The sequence below is a fragment of the Trachinotus anak genome, unplaced genomic scaffold (assembly GCF_046630095.1).
Source record: "Trachinotus anak isolate AG129_WGS33_773 ecotype Australia unplaced genomic scaffold, CSIRO_AGI_Tana_v1 ptg000014l, whole genome shotgun sequence".
Lineage (NCBI taxonomy): Eukaryota > Metazoa > Chordata > Actinopteri > Carangiformes > Carangidae > Trachinotus > Trachinotus anak.
This window is the reverse complement of record NW_027273865.1, coordinates 7,806,359-7,824,800: the sequence shown is the minus strand read 5'-3', so window position 1 is coordinate 7,824,800 and position 18,442 is coordinate 7,806,359. Positions and strand designations below refer to the sequence as shown.

Genomic DNA, 18,442 nt, shown 5'->3' with positions numbered 1-18,442 from the left:
ACATACCCCTGTCCCAACTTGTTGAAACGTGTTGCTGACATCAAATTCAAATTGAGCATATATTCTTCATAAAACAATAAAATTTCAGCTTTTCAACAGTTGATATTTGTCTTTGTTCTATTTTCAATTAAACATGGGTTTACATGATCTGCAATCACATTCTGCTTTTATTTACATCTTACATAAACAACACAACTTTTTACTTTGTATATAAACTGAACAGCTTTTTCTCTTGCAGCATCACAAAAAATATTTTAATGTCATTAAAATCCATTGACATGGAACAGAATGTGGACATTAGATTTGACCCGGTGTCTAGTGTTGGTAAAAACAGTGTAAAGGCCTGCTTGTCAAAATGTGATTTTTAAAAAAGCAATTTAATAGGTTGGACTAATTTTTCTCAAAGCCCCAGAGTGTCAAAGGCCTGATCCGGTTTGATGTTAAACAGAAGGATAGCTTCCAAGACGTGTCTCCGAGCATCTGAGGCAACACACTGAGCTCACAGGGAGTTAAAAGGTCTGAGAATTTGTTGTACATGTAGATGATGCCTCGAGCACCTAGATGAGGTTTCCTGGTGCCACTGGCACTGACTAATATGGCCACACAAGGCTAAGGTGAAGAAGAGTGAATGTGAACAGATGGCGATATATAGAGTGGGAAAGCCTCTATTTAGGTGGACCAGCCGGTTCATCTCAGACACATTGATCGGCACAATTTACTCTCTTTACTCAGAGGATTATGGCTCTGTAGAGTAATATAAAGGTTTCCTGACATGTCAATCAGCTGCCATGACCAATTCCACAGAGCAGACTTCAGCCTGTCACTGAGATGGACTTGCCAACTCCCCTACCAATCACACAGGCCGCATGTCTATCACCAAGGGTTCTTGGAGGGCATAAACTCAGTTTTTTTTTGTTTTTTTTTTTACATTTAGGAATGATAGTGATAATGTGGCTTTCTAGCATCTCTCTTGTTCATTACATCATCTCTGTACCTGCTGCAGTACATGTGGTTATCTTTATTCTGTGCTATTATTTGCTTGTGTGACTATGACTGATTAAGGACAGTTAGTGCAGGGGCAGACATACTCAAAATGTATGTTGTGGTGGCCCCCAGTTTCCTTCTGACCCCTGAAAATGACTCTTTTGGCAGGAAGTGTGCATGTGGGCAGGCCAGCGACAGGGCACGGATTTCACGGTTGGATTTATTGTTGAATCCCTCCGTTTGGATGAGAGGCTCTGACCTTGCCTATCTCAGGTGGGGAGAGCTGATGCCTTACTACCCATGGGCTGTAGTGAAGTTATTAAAAACTCCATTACCGCCATTCAAAGGTAGACATAACTCACAGTGCGGATATAGAGATGTCAAAACAGAGATTGATCTGAGAAAGAAGTGTAACCCAGAGAAAACTTAAAAAAGGCAGAGAGACTGCCAGAACTGAAATACTGAGCTTCAGATATCAGTCAGAGCCCGAGTGGATCTCTCAGCTGCACATCTATCATTCCCTTTTTCAATAACCCCTCTCTGTCACTGTGTAGATCCTGAAGGAGTTAAAGGATGAGGACTGGAATATGGGCAATATTGTCCACACGCTGACCAACAGGCGCTACGGAGAGAAGTGCATAGCCTATGCAGAAAGTCATGATCAGGTAGCCTATTTTCTACATGATCCTACTTTGCGGTGTCAGCAGAGTGTGCCTCATACCAGTGTGGATTATAAAGCCTATCCTACCTTTCCAGGCTCTGGTTGGGGATAAGACTCTGGCCTTCTGGTTGATGGACAAGGAGATGTACACCAACATGAGCTCCATTCTTCCCATGACACCCATCATTGACCGCGGCATACAGCTGCATAAGATGATTCGCCTCCTCACTCATGGTCTGGGTGGAGAAGGCTACCTCAACTTCATAGGTGAGTCATCCTTGTAACACACAGTAGCTGCATATACAGTCAATTATAGTGTACACCAGAATGAATAATAGATTTTTTTTTTCTTTTAGAGTTGAAACAGTTAATCCACAACAATCTTCTATTAATTTCAGTCACCTAGCATATGCAAAGTACCAAATATTTCTTTGTTTCTTTCTTCTACCTTTTTTCTGTTTTGCATTATTGTAAATTGAATATACGGTTTTTGAGCAGGTCAGACAAGACGTACAAATTGACGTTACCTTTGGCTCAAAGAAATTGCATTGGGCATTTAATTTTATTTATTTTTTTGTAGTTTAAACAACTAATTGTTCAACTGAAAACAATGATTGACAGATCAATGTGCAATGAAAATAATTGTTGCAGCCCTAATATAACATAAAACACTAATAACTTAAGCTCAGACAGATATGTATAATCATGTCTATTGAGCTTTCACGTCGTGTATCACATTACATATATCACAATAAATCAAATTATATTTCATGCCATATGCTATCACATAACCATACCATTTGGTGAGGTCATATTATTAATCATACCATGTCTGTGTGGTTCAGGGGGCATTGAAATGCTGAGCAGTCAAGAGGCGATAGAGGTCATGATTATGATTCAACGTCCTTCTGTTTGGCTCATTTCTTATTAAAAGAGATGTGGGGAATCATTTCAGATCCCTCTCATGTACTGTATTCTTCCTGAATTTGAACTTCTCCCCTCAGGCAGACACAACAATCCTTAAGTGTTCACCGAACAGATATAAACACACATTTATTTTCCTGTCCATCCAAGTCCTCCACAGGCAACAGGCAGAAACAGCCTTCACTATTTAATATTTAATTGATAAGCTATCCCTACTGTGTTCATTTGTGCTGCTGTTAGGGGTGCTATCTTTTGTGCCGTAGTGTCATTTATTTTTGTGCATATCATTATGGCATCGTGTGTGTTTTAGCTTCAGGGTAAGACTGATGAACAGATTTAACCTTTGTAATAATGTACATATTCCAATTCATGAAGGCTTAAAGTAGCTTGATGTAGTCCGTGTTACTTATTTTCCATTTGGGGTAAAGTGCTCAGTTATTAGATTTGTTATATTTCTTTCATGACATATATCTCTGGAGTAGCTCACCACCAATGAGTCAAGGCTGATGATAAGCATCAAAGGATCCTTTTGAAGTGGGGCTGACATTAATACTCACTTTCCAGAACTGATGGTGAAATACAGGACAAAAGCTGTCTAAGATCAGATAGGTTCTTTTTTTTTTTTCCAATGGATCCAATTCTCAGTGACTGTTGAGATGCCCCTCATTTTCACACACATCATCTGAGCTACGGCACGGCTTTATCGAGGCCTGCTGGTAAAGATAATAAAGTGATAATTAATGATGGTGGAGGTTGACCTTGGTTGAAGGAAATGTGTTTCCTTGCATGTGCTGCTCTCTGGCTTAATGTAAATACAGCCTACGCTTGTAATCCGCAGCATTTTAGCTCCACCTGGTGACTGGGTGATTTGGTCAAGCTCAGAGTCCAGACAATCCAAAAAAGCATTTCTGCAGTCATTGTGCTGGAATCATTATCACTCTTCACTACTCACTACGATGCCCAGTCGTACTCGTGGAAAAGAAAAAAAAAGAGCGATATGCCCGGTGAATTTCTGCAAAGAGCACTGATGTGTGGGGGGGAAAGAAGCACAATCAAAGTAGCTGTTCTCGATGGTCAATCATAGCAGGGCAGCTCATAATGAACATGATGTCAGAGAATTGACCCCATGTGGGTAGTTGAAGAATGGTTGATAATGATTATATCTGATTCTCTGGCTAAATTATAGCTAAAAGGCACACTGTGCTGTACTCCTGGTGCAGTAGCCATGGATTTCTGTGCCACATTTACTCTGAACCAATCAGTGAAACATCAGAATCATGAAGCATTCATATAGTCAGTGAAAAACATAAGTCAATTTGGCAGTGATTTCATTAAGCCAGTTGATCATCTTTTGCTGAAACCCCCCATTTTTTCTGCATTTTTCTATTCATTTATTTATTTTTTACTTATGTTGGCTTTTGTGTTTTATACAGCTATGAACAACAGAATTAGAAACAGACAGCTTGTATCGTATTCTTTACAGTTGACATTAATATTTTTGTAAAAACGTGGTTGATGGTCTTGTCCAAGAAGTCATATGTAATATATATATGTATCTATATATACATTTATGCCCGCCACCCCACCCCATTGACCTACACCTTGGACATCTTTTCTTGGTCCTTGGTCTTTTCTGTGTATTATCCAGTAGAATAAATCAAAATTAGAGCAGCTAAAATGATAGGCTCTGAGATTCAGGTTTGAGATATAAATCTTGGTATTCTAAATTTATATTCACTTTGAATTTGAACAAGAGAATGTGTATGTAAATCACTTCCAAGTCTTTCACCTGTCTTGGAAACATGCCTCTCTTTGACTGATGAAATCTGCCCCTAATGGGGATCTTGTGTCTTGTCCTGCTGGCTGTGAGCAGTTTTAAAATCCAGATCAAAGATACTTCCTCTTGCTGATGCAGTTTGCCCCAGTCCAGACTAGAAGCCATTTATTACCAGTTTTACTGCAAGAGGTTATGGATAGTCTATCATATATATGAGTGTCCTCCACTCCCTCAGTTATTTTGTTTTTTTCACAGGGTTTATGAGGACTGAGAAGACTTATTGCAAATACTTATGCAGTTCAAAAATAATCCTTACTGAAACAGAAAAAGCAGCGACTTTTCCACTGTTTACTTTTATGTAAATCTTTTAGGTATAAGGTAATTTATCAGTTTTGGTTTGTAGATGTTGTGTCATAGATTTGAAGAGAGGGCAAATACTCCTGTGGTATTAACAGAGCTGTTGCAAAGAACAGGAAAAGAGCCCAAGTAAAGTTGAATAAAATGTCCTTTTTTAAAATGATTACTCACTAACAACTACGGCTAATTCTGTTCCATTTCCTAAAATCAGAGTGAGCAAAATTACTCAGACAAATAAGGCAAACTCACAATTCAAACTTTAATTTACCCCATTCTGTCAAATAATCCTCAGTAGTTTGAAGAGCAGAGATATGAAAAAGAGACCAGTATTGCAGAGGCAGGGAAAGGAATATTGTTCTCTTTTGAGAACTGCTGTCTGGCTGACTAAAAGAATGGTGCCATCATCTTTTGATAACAGCAATAATGGATGAAAGTTTTTTTTTGTTTTCTGAAGAACACTAAATCAGGGAACAGAAAAAAAAGTTTCAAAATCTACAAAGACACACCGCACTGAAGTTCATCCCAGGCCATCGGGTGGGTGAGCATTAGGGAAATGCTCAAGAAAAGGAAAAAAAGAAAATCAAGTGAATCAGAGATGACATGCCGTGTCAATGGATCAATGACGGGAGAGTCATTTAGCCAGTGCTGAGCAAGAGCAAATTGTTTGAGCAAGCAAATCAATTTGAAGTGCCTAGCCCAGAAAAACCCATTTATTTACTCATGACCAATAGCAAACACCACACAGCAAGAGGACAGAGGGAGCATTCGTTTTTGAGAGGCTGCGAGTCTGATACTGTAAAGGATGTTGGAGTGTCAGTGACATTAAAGCGGCAAGTGGCGTGGCAGTAATGAAACGCCTCAGTGGTTTTATCATTACATCGGCAGGGACAGAATGGAACCTCTCGCACTTCCTGACTCTCAGGGCTCACAGAGACTTAAGATAACCTTGCAGATTTACAGTCTAAATTATTGAGCTAAAAACTCATCCAGCACTCTGTATTCATGGAGTGCTACAATGCAACAGGCAAGCATTATACTGTGGCCCTGGACAATGAATGGAAAACCAGTGCTTCCTCCTCATACATTTCAAATAGATAATGTCACTGAGAGCTATCTGTGCTTTCACTTTTGTGCCTTTGGTTGCGTGTGCCAGTCCCGGCTGTTGGACCAGTAATGCTTATTTAATGTGCAAACTGGGAAAGTACATTAACACAGCAACAAGAGATCAATCTAACAAGCGCAAATACACATTGCATCCCGTCTCTTTGCATTTCCATCTTAATTTTTCTTTTTTGCACTGCATCTCAAACCTTATGCGACTCTCGCCTTTCCTTCCCCTCTGATTCTCTCATTGATCTTCCTTTGCCAGAATCCCTCCAATGGAAAACACATTGATCCTTGGCTTCTTCTTGTGCTGCTAATTACTGAGGGGACTGTGTCACTGTCAGGTCCTTATCTGATGCAGGGCTGTGTAGAGGAGTAATGGGATGTGCCAGCTGAAAAGCTGTCTGACACAACCTTGTGTAAACATCGTTGCCCTCCATTAATCATATCATTATTGGAACCACTATAATTTTAAGCTTCAACATCATCCAACAAACTTTAGTTATTATTTCCACCCTTTAGCGTGGGTGCAAAATCTTACTGCAACATCTTAAAGGAAAATATTTTATCCGTTTTTATCAGTTACAATAACATTTTACTTGCAACTTAACTGTTGACATCTGGGGATGTGGTGACACGTCCAGAGTCCAACAGGGCAAAGTGCAATCTGATGATCGGACAGGTTGTTTTTATATTATATGTTTTTAACATTTTTACTGGTTAATTTCCCTGGATTTCAACATTTTTTCTTTTATAAGAAAAGTTTACAGCAATGCTCGCCTCTTTGACGCTGTGCTTAGGCTTTAAGCTGAATGCTAACATGCTCATTGCTAGATAGCCTGCACTGCAGCCAATTTTAAGGCCTCTTCACTCTCCCCTCTATCACGTCTTTTCGTCTCCTGAAGTTAGCAGGCTAACCATCTAGCTGTGTTAGTAACTATCTAACCATCTAGCCACAACATGTCTCAGCACTTTCCAATAGCCACTCACTGCAGCCTTCAAACTGCCATGAAGATGTAGTGCTGCTCAGAGGACATAGGATAGCATCTTGTATTATAAAGACAACAATGGTCGAAGCTCTTATCAAGCAACAATCTCCACTCTTCCACTACTCCTGGCAAGAAACCATGTTCGGCAGCAGAGAAAACTTACAAGTAACCCCTTTAAGCAGGTATAATATTTACTAGTTTATGGTGTTAATATTTGCTTATTAGCACTTAACACAGTAAAGCTGGTGACTGACATTTCATTAGTTTTGCCGATATTTGGTCACAATTCAAAGTGTCAACCAGATGATGGAGTTAGATTTAAAGTGAGTGGTTCACCCGAGTGATTACAATTGGTCCTGAGGGCGGTACGAATATGTGCACCACATTTGATGGCAATCTACCTGGGAGTTATTGAAATATGTCACTCAGAACCATAAATGTTAACCTGCTGGAGGCGGTAGAGGAACAGTCAGAGAATCACCAAAGGAGCGGGAAAGTATGTACCAGTTTTCGTGGCAGTCAGAGTTGTGGACACATTTCAGTCTGGACTAAAGTGGTGGAATGACCCACTGATGGGGCTATGCTACTAGCATGGCTAAAAAGCCGGAATTGTTTTTACTCTTAAAGGGATAACAGAGTTTATTACAAATTATTAGGGCTTAACTTTTATAGTTTTGGTCAGACAGACATATCATTCATAATAACACTGACCTCACCAAGTTCATTTCTGGGGTCAAAGCACCAACATGACTAAAGTGAAACATGAAACATGAGCAGTCAGATCACACAGACCTGCAGGTTAGCCAAATTTGTTTGCAAGAGAAACAAGCGGCAAACAGTAAAACTAGAAGTCGAACTGTTCTATGTAAACTTGCTGGGTCATTCTGATCAACCATAATTGCTTTAGTTAGCATCCTTCCTCCACATTAAGTGGTTTAGATAATCTGTCCAAACAGATGGCTTGTTTACAAACTGTCTGATCTTCTGACTGCTTTGGTTTTTTGCCCTGTTTGATGTTATCATAGTCAGACGTTGTAAAAAGCTGTAATTATCCTTTAATGATGTTTAAAACACAATCCTTGAATATATTATTCAAAAACTCCTCTCAGTATTTTATTACAGATAACAGTACCCCAGATATATTATGAGACACAAATGATGATTTTTTTTTTTTAACTTTTATTTATTTGTGTATTTGAGGTAAGAATTCATCATATTTTATTCCTGTGCAGAGTGTGGTATCTGGTTTATTTCAGCTGTGAGAAGGCAGAGGAAGGTGATTATCATGGTGATTAATGCAGGCATATGGGAGGAACATTGCCGTGTTATCGTAGAGGAGAGGGAAATGATTACCTAATGGAGGTGTGTCCAATGTGTTTCTTTAAAGCTGAAATGAAACGAAGAGTCAAAGGCTTCCACAGGTTACTGAATCAACCTGTGCAGGAAATCAATCATCTCCACTAGACTTTATAAAATAATAACACTGGAAAACTGAGAGTAAATACAGGCAAAAGAGGCCGGTGCACTTACACCGTTAATGAAGTGTAGCTCTTATAAAAGCTTTTATTGAAGCACCAGCCTGTATCTGGGCTCGCTGTCTTGGATAGAAATTAGCTGACAGATAGTGGTTTTTTTTTGTTTGTTTTTTTTTTTTTTCATGTTTTTGTGCATGTGTGTGCATTTGTGTCTGTGTATGCGTGCATGCCCCCTCTGCCTGCCTCCGTATGCCGCACACACACTCACAGAGCACGTGGATGAGAAGGAATAGCTTGAATACTGAGTGCTCATTAATAGAGACACTTAAGCATTTCCACACTGTAAAGTCATCATTAGCAAAACACTTTGCATTTAGGGGGATATTTTGTTGTGTGGTGGTGGTCTAACTTGGGCAGGTCAAATGTAGGCCAGGAGATGAAGCCACCTCACACTGAAATATTTGGAGTACAGCGTGGAGTAACAGTTTCTTTTGCTCGTTATTAACCCTCTCTGTGTTTATGGCTGTAGTTCAGTTCCCTTGCTCTGAACCAATGGGAAAAAAATGATGCATTGTTTCCTCTTGGTGTAGTCCATGTAGAGTTCACACTGACTTATTACAAACAAACCGCGAGTTGTAAACATAAAGTCACATGGACTGACAGGTAACTCATTCATCTGACTGTTTCTGTGACCTATTCTGCATCATCAGCGCTCCATGGGCCTGCCGGGGTAAATCAAAACTAAATTTATTTCATTCACCGACAGCATGTGACACTGTGCTTACCGGCGCTTGAAGTTTTCACTTATTTTCCCTTGTGGTCACAGAAAGCTAGCATGAGGAGAAACAGTTGGTCATGAACAGCACTTCAGACTGGCAGCATGACTTTATTTGGCATAAGTAGTGACAGAAGGCGAGAGACAGCAAACAGAAATCAGCCATCTTATTTTGCAGTATGATTGAGGAAATTGTTGCCATCATCGGCAGAGGAATGCTGTAAAATTGTTTAGTTTAGCTTTTGAATTTGTGCAACTGTCACATACCCACGCTCACTTTGGCTGGTCCATGTGGGCTGAGTGTAGACCAACAAAAACATGTCTTTTTCGGTGGTTGTGGACTATTGTTTTGGTCCATGCCGCACTCTAATTCAAATGGCAGTGATCTGACTTCCCGACGTTAACAAGGCCAAACAGACAGAAACATCACAGTTTATTAAATGCACAGTAATTAGGCTGGCATGTGAACACAACAATGTGCAGGAATACCACTGTGTACACACTGGCCTACAGGGATGTCATGTGCAACATATGTGCAGGGCCGAATCTGTGCTGCATCAGGTGATTTCACTGATGAGCACATCTTCAACCTGAGTGCAGGAACTAATCAGTGATCACCTGGCACACTCTTTGGCTGGAATAACCTGAGCTGAGTCCAAATCCAGACTGCATACTAATTGTGTGTAGTAATCATTATAAACTGATTTTCACTGTAAACTAGATTTGCATTTAAAATAGTATAGAACCAATCAATATACTTGTATATTTTGTGCTTATCTGAAACAATGTGTAATTCCAGTTACACTTCAAGAGAAAACAAACTGCTGCTTCTCCACAGATTTAATACTTTTTTTGTGTTTTTGTTTTTTTTTTAAGATCTTACTTTACTGCCATCTACAATTTGTTTTATTTGTTTGCAGGTGTGAGTAGCTTCCCGCACTTTGTGGGTTGCATTTAGGGAATACAGAATTCATGAACAGCGTGCTCACAAATCAAGCAGATTTTGTATGCACATTCTGTTAATGCCCCATTTTGTCAACATGAACACACAACAAACACTCAAAACTTGCTCAGAATTGGGACACAACTGGATAGAGTCAGCTGTCATACACATGGAACATATCCGAATGTGTAATTCATTTGTAGCTCGAGTCCTCACGGATCCGTTGACAGTGGTATGTGAAGTACAACAGCTTCTTTGATGGATTGTTCTCACTCTGAACTGTGCATTACATGCTGCTGCACTGATCCTTCTCTCACTTTTTTGCCTCACCAGAAAAATGTACAATGCCTTTGTGGCTGCTCTCATTCCCACCACCTACACATACTGTATGCAATACAGTGCAACACAGGCAGCTCATTTCCCTAGGGCGTGTCGAAAGTCTTTCTGGGAAATGTAGGAACTCAAAAGTACTGTTGACGAGTGAGCCTGAAAGTTGATGCACCGAAATAGTAAATTATGCACTGAACATCACATATTGATGTCTGACAGTGAAAGAAAGTATCTGAATGTGGATTTTTCTTTTCTCCTGGAGAGTGGGTTGCCTCAGGTAATCATTCTTAGGTGCTACTTAAAGATAGGAGCCACTAGCACCGCATTTGAGAGCATTCTTTTATACCATTGCTCCCTCTTGACACGTCTTGATAACATGTGAAGGCTACCTGAGTCCAGAGACTACTGTGACTGGCTTTGTAAAATTAAAAAAAGGAAGGTTGTCAAGTTGTAGCATGTCTTTCATTTCATTAATCTTTCATTCAGCACAATTCTTTGTTCCTTAGTTGCCTTTTCAAGTGAGTTGAGAATGTAGAGAGTATGTAGTTTTCTATTTTAACTTCAGTGATTACAAGTGGAGCCCTCAGATCAAGCTCTGTACTCGTTTCCACCGTTCTTTAGACTGAACTGCACATGTACAGTATGTCCTTAGCCAGTCACAATGAGGTTATTTAACCTTATGTGGCTGCACTTAATGTAGGTTAGCATATAGTCTTAGAGTGTGACAAGCAAAAGCTTATGACACTTACATGCTTTGTTCAGCAAGATAATCTTCACAAATAAACACCTCCTGTATGATTTTTGAAGCCTAAGTACTATCGTGAGGAGTATAAAGCTAATGTTGGGCTGTAAGTCATGGTTGCATGACTTCAGCGTCATCACCACAACATTTCCAGCTTGCAGTTTGACGTGCGCTTACCTCTTCAAGAGCCATTTCTTTTTATAAAGTTAGTATTAGTTTGTGAAAGCGCCAGTATAAACATGAGATTGTTAAAGTGGTGGTGAGTAGATCGATTTTCGTGGTTGGCGTAGTGACGTCTCTTTCAACCTCTATAGTCTCATTTAGCCGATTGTTGGCAACCAGACTTTTTTAAGAGAGCTAAAAGCTGAAAGAAATCACAACTGTTTATTTTATGTTGTAGAATAAAACGTGAAAATGTGTTGAGCTTTTGTTAAAAAATATTTCAGTCGTCCAACGAAAACCCATAGACTTCGGGATGAGGAAACCATTAGTGCTAAAATGCAAACTAATTTCTGAGTTTTAGGACTCATTCCTGCAGCGCTCTATTGCAGCATTGATAGAACTACTCAATAAAAAAAACATGCTGGTGAAGCTTAAATTGTTACTTGGCTGTCATCTTCATGACAAAAGAACCACTTACAGTCTAACTGTTTACAACCAGACCCCACAGTCTGCCTTAAATTATGAATGACTGTGGAGCATTCTACAATAAATCAGTCAGGAAGAGGCATATGTGCTCTGGCCAAGCTGTAGAGGTCATATACATGTAGCAGGTATAATCTATCAATATTTTAAATATAATCACATAATAACACTCCAACTCCTGATATGCAGTATTAAACACACACTGTCTGCTGCACCACTGTCCTTCAGGTTGTCCTCCCCATTGCTGCTGGACACTAAGTCATTCCCACATTTCCCAGTTTGGTTCTAAAGAGCCGATTGTCCAGAGATAGCTTAGATCTAACATTACATTGTATTGTCCAATACAAGGCTTTCAGCTCAGTACACATTAATAATAAAACAATTCACCAATTTGTTCAAAATGTGGTGAACAGTGCGGTGGTGTGGATGTGGAGCAGAGGGGGAGGATGATTTGGACAGCTCAGGAAGGAACTTGATATGGGTTTTTTTCTTCCTCTAGGCTCTGAAGACACTGGATAGTTGGGGAGATTGACACTTTAGACAGCCCCCCTGGTGGCAGCAGAGCACTCACGAGAACTTCATTGTGTTTTTTGCTTGAGGGCAGTCATGCCTACCAGACATGTCATCTGCCACCTGTGCCTGGGGCTATGAAACAGCCCACAGCGGCTGTAACATCCATGGAGAAATTGCTGGTTTGCCCTGCTGGGGCGGATGCAAAAAACAGCTCTATCAAACATGGGAGCTTAAACCTTTAAGAGACTCCTGCCAGTACACCCTCACACACTCACAGATTTAGACTAGATTTTCTTTTAGGCACTGGGGCGACAAAAACTGGCTTGGAGCCCTCTAGAAAAACTGGGGAGGGCCACAAGGCTGAAGCTTACTGCTGATGGTCTTCACAGACCTCAAAACACTGGGAAAGTCTCACCGAGCATACTCACCTGACTCACCAACAAGCCCAGTGTGAGGAGGACAAGAAGGCATTGTCTTCAGTCCTGCCAAGAGGTGTGGAGTTGCCATCATCTCCCGAGGGAGGACACAGCAGCAAGGATCTCTGGAGGGGCACAGGGCCACATTACAGTACAGCATGTCTCACTGTCATTATATTGGAGCTTCATCCATGGTGAATATGTTTTAATGCAGTTATAGCGCTGCTGTATTCTTGTCATCTGATGACAAAGCCGTACTCTCTGGCTGGCGGTTGATCCCCATGGCAGCATTCTCAGCACTGAGGTGACACTGGTGAGCAAAGCCAGAGAGGAGGGAAGAAAAAGTAAATGAAAAGTAGTGTCACTGCTGCCCTTACACAAGCTCCAGTAGGGTTGGATGAACTCACTCTGACTTGCTGAGCTCATGCAGTGCAGGCAATTTTCAGTCTGTAAAAATGCAGAGAGGCTATTTCAAGGAATGGAAGATGAAGCAGAACTTAAGTACAGCAAGTAATCTTCTTATGCAATGAAAATGGACTATATTGAACCATATTGATCCAAAATGATCCAAAGCATCATTTATATATACAGTACAATATACTATATTTACTTGATCTTACTTCAAGACATGCCAGTTTGCTATTTCAGCAATGTGGTATACCAACCTCAAAGATTTTATGTCATAGCGTTCATTCACTGTGATTTGTGACCATCATATGGTGACAATTAACTCACATTGGTCACATTGGTATAAAATTTGACGTCAATTCACACTCCCAAGAGGAAGAAACCAAATGATTTTGGTGATCCTTTGACCCTCCCTCCAGCGCAGCATTATGTGCAAAAAATGTAATGCTCAACATCTCTCAAAAATAAAACAAATGCTACTATCAGGAAGAATCTTATTGATTTTGCTGACCTTCTGACCTACACTGTGGCACCATCTCTACAGAACACTTGAAAATTTATATCATAGCCTGTTAGCAATACAGACACAAGATTTGTTGTGCGTATTAATTCTCCCAGGATATCAGACAGTTGAATCGCCTATTTGCAACCTCATATCTCCATAAACTTAGATATGATATTATTAAGTTGTTGAGACAAGTTACTGTTTCGCTGGAGGGCACTGTGTCGATGAGAGAAACAAAAAAGGAATTAAATTAAATTTGTGAGTGGAAATATCAGTTGACTGGCACATATTATCTTTCAGAGATACATCGACAGCTAAACTCTGCATTTTGTTTCTTTGTTTGCAAAAATAATTAATTGCTTTACCTTTTCTGTCATATGCTGTATTTTATGTTTTATATAGTTTCCCAGAGACTAAAATAATATTTGAATTTGATATTCAAGATTATTCAGCAATAAAATGTAGTTTGAACATTGACTTATTTACTTTTGCATAAGGAGTAATTATAGCCATAGCAATGTAATATACGAGGTTTGACTTTACAGTACAGTACACAATACAGTATAAGTCCCGTACTCAGTGAGATTATTTGCACATGAAACATTATTATGGGAATTACAGATGCACAGTGAATGTGTGGTGTGTCGTGCACTGATTCGTCTTGGTGGAGTGCAGGGAAGAAAGTCTGCCTCTAACTGCCTCTGTTGCAAGTTTGAGGTGTAATTCTCTCCTTTACATTTCAAGTTCAGCTGTGTGGGAGGCTTGTTATTCATGCAGATGTCACAAGAAAAGGCTCTCTCTCTCTCTCTCTCTCTCTCTCTCTCCTCCTCACTCTTTCTCTCTCTCTCTCTCTCTCTCTCTCTCTCTCTCTCTCTCTCACTGCATGTCTTTGCTGCCCTAATTCCTAGGCAAGTGCTGCAGTGGGCTTGTTCTGCTGGCAGTCCAAGCCTTATTGTTCGGTACTTCTTTAACACCTACATAATGTATTTCATTAGAATCTGCTGTCACTCTCTGTCCGTTCCACTTCATCCCATCACTCTGAGTGTTTTTTTTTTTTTGTTTTTTTTTTTGTTAAGGAGGTGGTGGGCTCTTTGCACCAAATAAACAACTGGCCTCTATTCTGTTGCCATGCATCTTCCTCTGTCTCTTGTCTGTGTATTTCTTCCTCTGTTGGGAATTCAATTATCCTGGCTGTTGTTTTATGATGTTGTCGTGACATCCGATGACGGATTCATTATCTCATCTCCTGGCATGACAGCATCGTAGCAACGGGACTGTTGTTTCTTACACTTTACTGCATATCTGGACTGTGTTACTCTATCTGCATCAGAGATAGTAGTCTTAGGTTTTTGTTAAGGAAATGTTATCTTCTGTAGCAGTTACATTAAAGGCCCAGTGGTTGTGGCGGTTGTTAGGTGGCAGAATAAATCAGAAATTCAACAATGTTTTGATAAAAGTGATTTAATCAACAAGGTGATGAAGAGATATCTCTTGCAGAATTCCCTCTTTTTGTGTCACAACTTGCCTACTTCCTTGCAGTTTCTCCCCGTTTCCAGCACTGACTTGAAGTTTGCTCTCTTTTATGGGAAAATAATATATAAATATATCCCAGGGAATTATTTTTTCTTGCATACATCTGTTGAAAAACTGAAACTCAAATAAAAGTTGTGGGATTTATTTGCAGTGTTTTTACTTATGTTGGCTTCTCTTTTTAAAGTTTTAGTCATGAAAGGGCAGGTTCCTCTGCGACAGGAAGGTTGGCACATTGTAGTAGGTGAAACTGCTGCAAGAGCTTTGTGCCTCTGTTTTAATATGGAAAGTACTAACCTCTGCTGGGGTTATAAAGAGGCTGCAGACTGTCGCTGACTCTGGTCTCTTTGATCTCAGTCTTTTTTTGTCTTCTTAAAAAAATTGCACCAAACCTCAAAATAACCTGATATAGCACGCCACGATAGAGTATGCTAATTCACCGAGACTGTGTGCCTCTCCCTTCATAATGTACATTCTTTAATAACACTCTCTGTGTTGCAGGGAATGAGTTTGGCCATCCTGAGTGGCTGGATTTCCCCAGAGAGGGGAACAATCAGAGTTACCACTATGCCCGGCGGCAGTTTAACCTACTGGATATGGATCACCTCCGCTACTGTCAGCTCTACGCCTTTGACCGGGACATGAACCGTACCGAAGACAAGTACGGCTGGCTGGCTGCCCAACCTGTAAGGACGTCACACACTCACTTTACAGTAGGCTTTGTGCTGACAATCTCAATGACAAACTCACATGAAAATATGTCACAGCAACATTTTCAGTCCCGTACAGAATATTTAATAATTTACAATGTCCGAGCCGATTTTTCATGCGTGATTCAGCTCATAAAAAATTATTTCATTGAAGGGTAAATGCATTCTGAAGCCGCCATCTTTACCTGTACTGTTTCAATATTGGGGAGTCGTGTGGAGGCTTTAGTGCTGGGCAGCTGATAAATGCACCATAAAGAGAGTTCATTTTGGAAATGTCTTGTTTCTCTGGCTGCTGTCAAGGTGAACAGTAATAGATTTCACTCTCCTCCTGTAGCTTCTCTCTTTGCCTGCTATTGACGCCTATGGGTGCAAAGAAAAAGATGTTTTTCTCTTGAGGAGCTGGTAGGAAAGTAATGGGATAATGCAAATGGAGAGTGTGGCTAAATTGACAGGGATTAGGAGTAAGTCTGTGTAATTGATTCAAAAATATCCTCCCTCACATCCTCAGGAATCAGTCTTCTGATTGCAGCGACTTCATCTTGGTGCCTCGCACTCTCACCTGCGTGTTGCTCCTCAGCAAACGGCAGGCAAACGCAGCAGCAGGAAATGTATCAGAGAGCATGTTTAAAGACATGTCTGGTTCACAAGGATCATTTCTGCATATTTGTCTATCAGTCAGACGTATGTTCTGATTTCCTGGAGCCTCTCACACCTTTTACAACTGAATCAAACAGAGCTTTGATGGTAAAGCAAAGGAGAGGCAGAGCCTGGCTGCTTTCTCTGCTCTCTTTTGGGGGAATTGGAGGGAATGTTGATCCCAGAGGATGCTATTGGCAGGGAAGATGCATACATTTGGCACCAGTGCTGACCGGCTACACATAAGGTGCTGTTTTTCTTGGCTGTTTCAATGGCTTTTTATGTGAAACCATATATTAGATGACAGCTCCGCAGTGTTTACTAAAGACGTCATGTAATTGTGTTCTTTCTTTTTATAACCTCCAATCAGGAGTAAATTATACTGTAAGATGGTATAATGGCAGACTAAAGATTGTCATTTCTGCTACGTTAAATTATGTGTAAAGCTCTGGGCAGCTGTAATGTGTAGGGAGCAGGAAGACCATCTATCACATGGATAATATCTGAATATTTGTCCTGATTTCAGATACCTCTGATGGCGGGAGTTTACCCTGCTGAAGTGCTCTTGAACGCAACGTCAAATTAGGGCAGTAGCTACCTCTTATTTAAGGCTGGAGAGGATGTTCATGTAATTAGTTCTCATGTTTTCTTTTGCTGTGATCATGGAATAACAGATTTTGATTTTGATCAGACGCCATGAAAAAGTCTGTTGTAATAGTTAGCTGCCAAACATTTATTCTGTGATCATCAGAAAGATTTGGACTGATTGTTGTCAATATTGCAAAAAAATTGTTTATGTCAAGATCACTTAAAACTGTTTTCAAATGATCCTGCATTAAATGATTTCTTTGTCTTTGATTCTTGAAATGTAAAATTTATGGAAGTGAAGGAACATTTATAATAAGCCAGTTCCAGGGGTTTTCTGTAGCTTTCCCTGTGCTTCTGGTCTCTGTCCTCGGAAGCAGCTGTGACAAAAAAAAAAAAAAAAAAAAAAAAAAAAAATCAGGGATTGATACAACATCACAAAAAGGCTTTGTAGAACATTACTCACAGATAACGCCAATAACTGCTCTGAGATTCAGCTTTAATAACCAGATGAGTCTGAATCCTCTGTACAGCTTATCAATGACATTGCCAAGGTAATCGCACTGAGTGGGAATATTCTATAGCTCGGTTCAATATTTCACTGTGGTGGGAAGATCCAAGGGCATTCTGTAGTTAAAATGAGAAGCAGGAGAGGATCTGTCATCTGTCGGCAGCTCTCCCTGTTGTCCCAGGTATGAGTGAACTAAGCAGACTTTGCTTTAAATGTGATTTGTGCCCACCTCTTTTGAAGATGTGCAGCTGTGAGCTTCAAAAGGCCAAACTCTGGACATGGACTGAGGCTCCTCTTAGTGCAGAGATAGCATCACTTCAGGTCTTCCACTGTGATGAAATGGAAATAAATCAGTGCACACTAGCAAGCAGACAATGGCATTCGGTGTAGCCTGGACTCTACTTAGAAATACTCAGAAATACCCAACTATTACAGTAGCCCACAAGATACTTTTATTTTCTAGTAATATAACTTAAATCTCTATCTTTATTTATTGTAGTAAAAGCAGTCTGTGAATCCTAACATTAAGACTTTATGTTCACATTAAGATACACTTATAATATTAAGGTCAATGGAGGTCTTGGGATTTACCTCGCACCATCTGTGACTTGAGCCCTTTGTACTTTAGGATATGATTAGGTCACATGGTGTTCCCTAAGAAAACCTTAGGGGAAAAGTCAAGAAATACATCTTACAAAATGTACTCTCAATGTCTCCTATCTCACTGGAAACATAAAATGTTTACCCAGTGCAAAACCAAATGTTTAAATCCAATTTTTCCACAAACTGTGCCGGCTGCATCTACAGCTGACTTAACGTGAAGAAAAAAAAGGAGCAGAGAGGACGGTCCCAGTTCATGGAAGATATTGGATTTGAACAGTCGTTTCACAAAACGATTTTCATTCAGAATGTTTAGGTCACA

The 18,442-nt window shown here is 40.1% G+C and overlaps 1 protein-coding gene across 1 annotated transcript in view; it reads left to right on the top strand.

The window, feature by feature from the left end:
- Positions 1 to 18,442, top strand: part of gbe1b (glucan (1,4-alpha-), branching enzyme 1b) — an 89,925-nt gene that overhangs the window by 45,905 nt on the left and 25,578 nt on the right. The window contains exons 11-13 of the mRNA XM_071496679.1: positions 1,539 to 1,649; positions 1,741 to 1,912; positions 15,580 to 15,764. Of these exons, the coding sequence (XP_071352780.1) occupies positions 1,539 to 1,649; positions 1,741 to 1,912; positions 15,580 to 15,764 (468 nt within the window). The remainder of the gene's footprint in view (positions 1 to 1,538; positions 1,650 to 1,740; positions 1,913 to 15,579; positions 15,765 to 18,442) is intronic.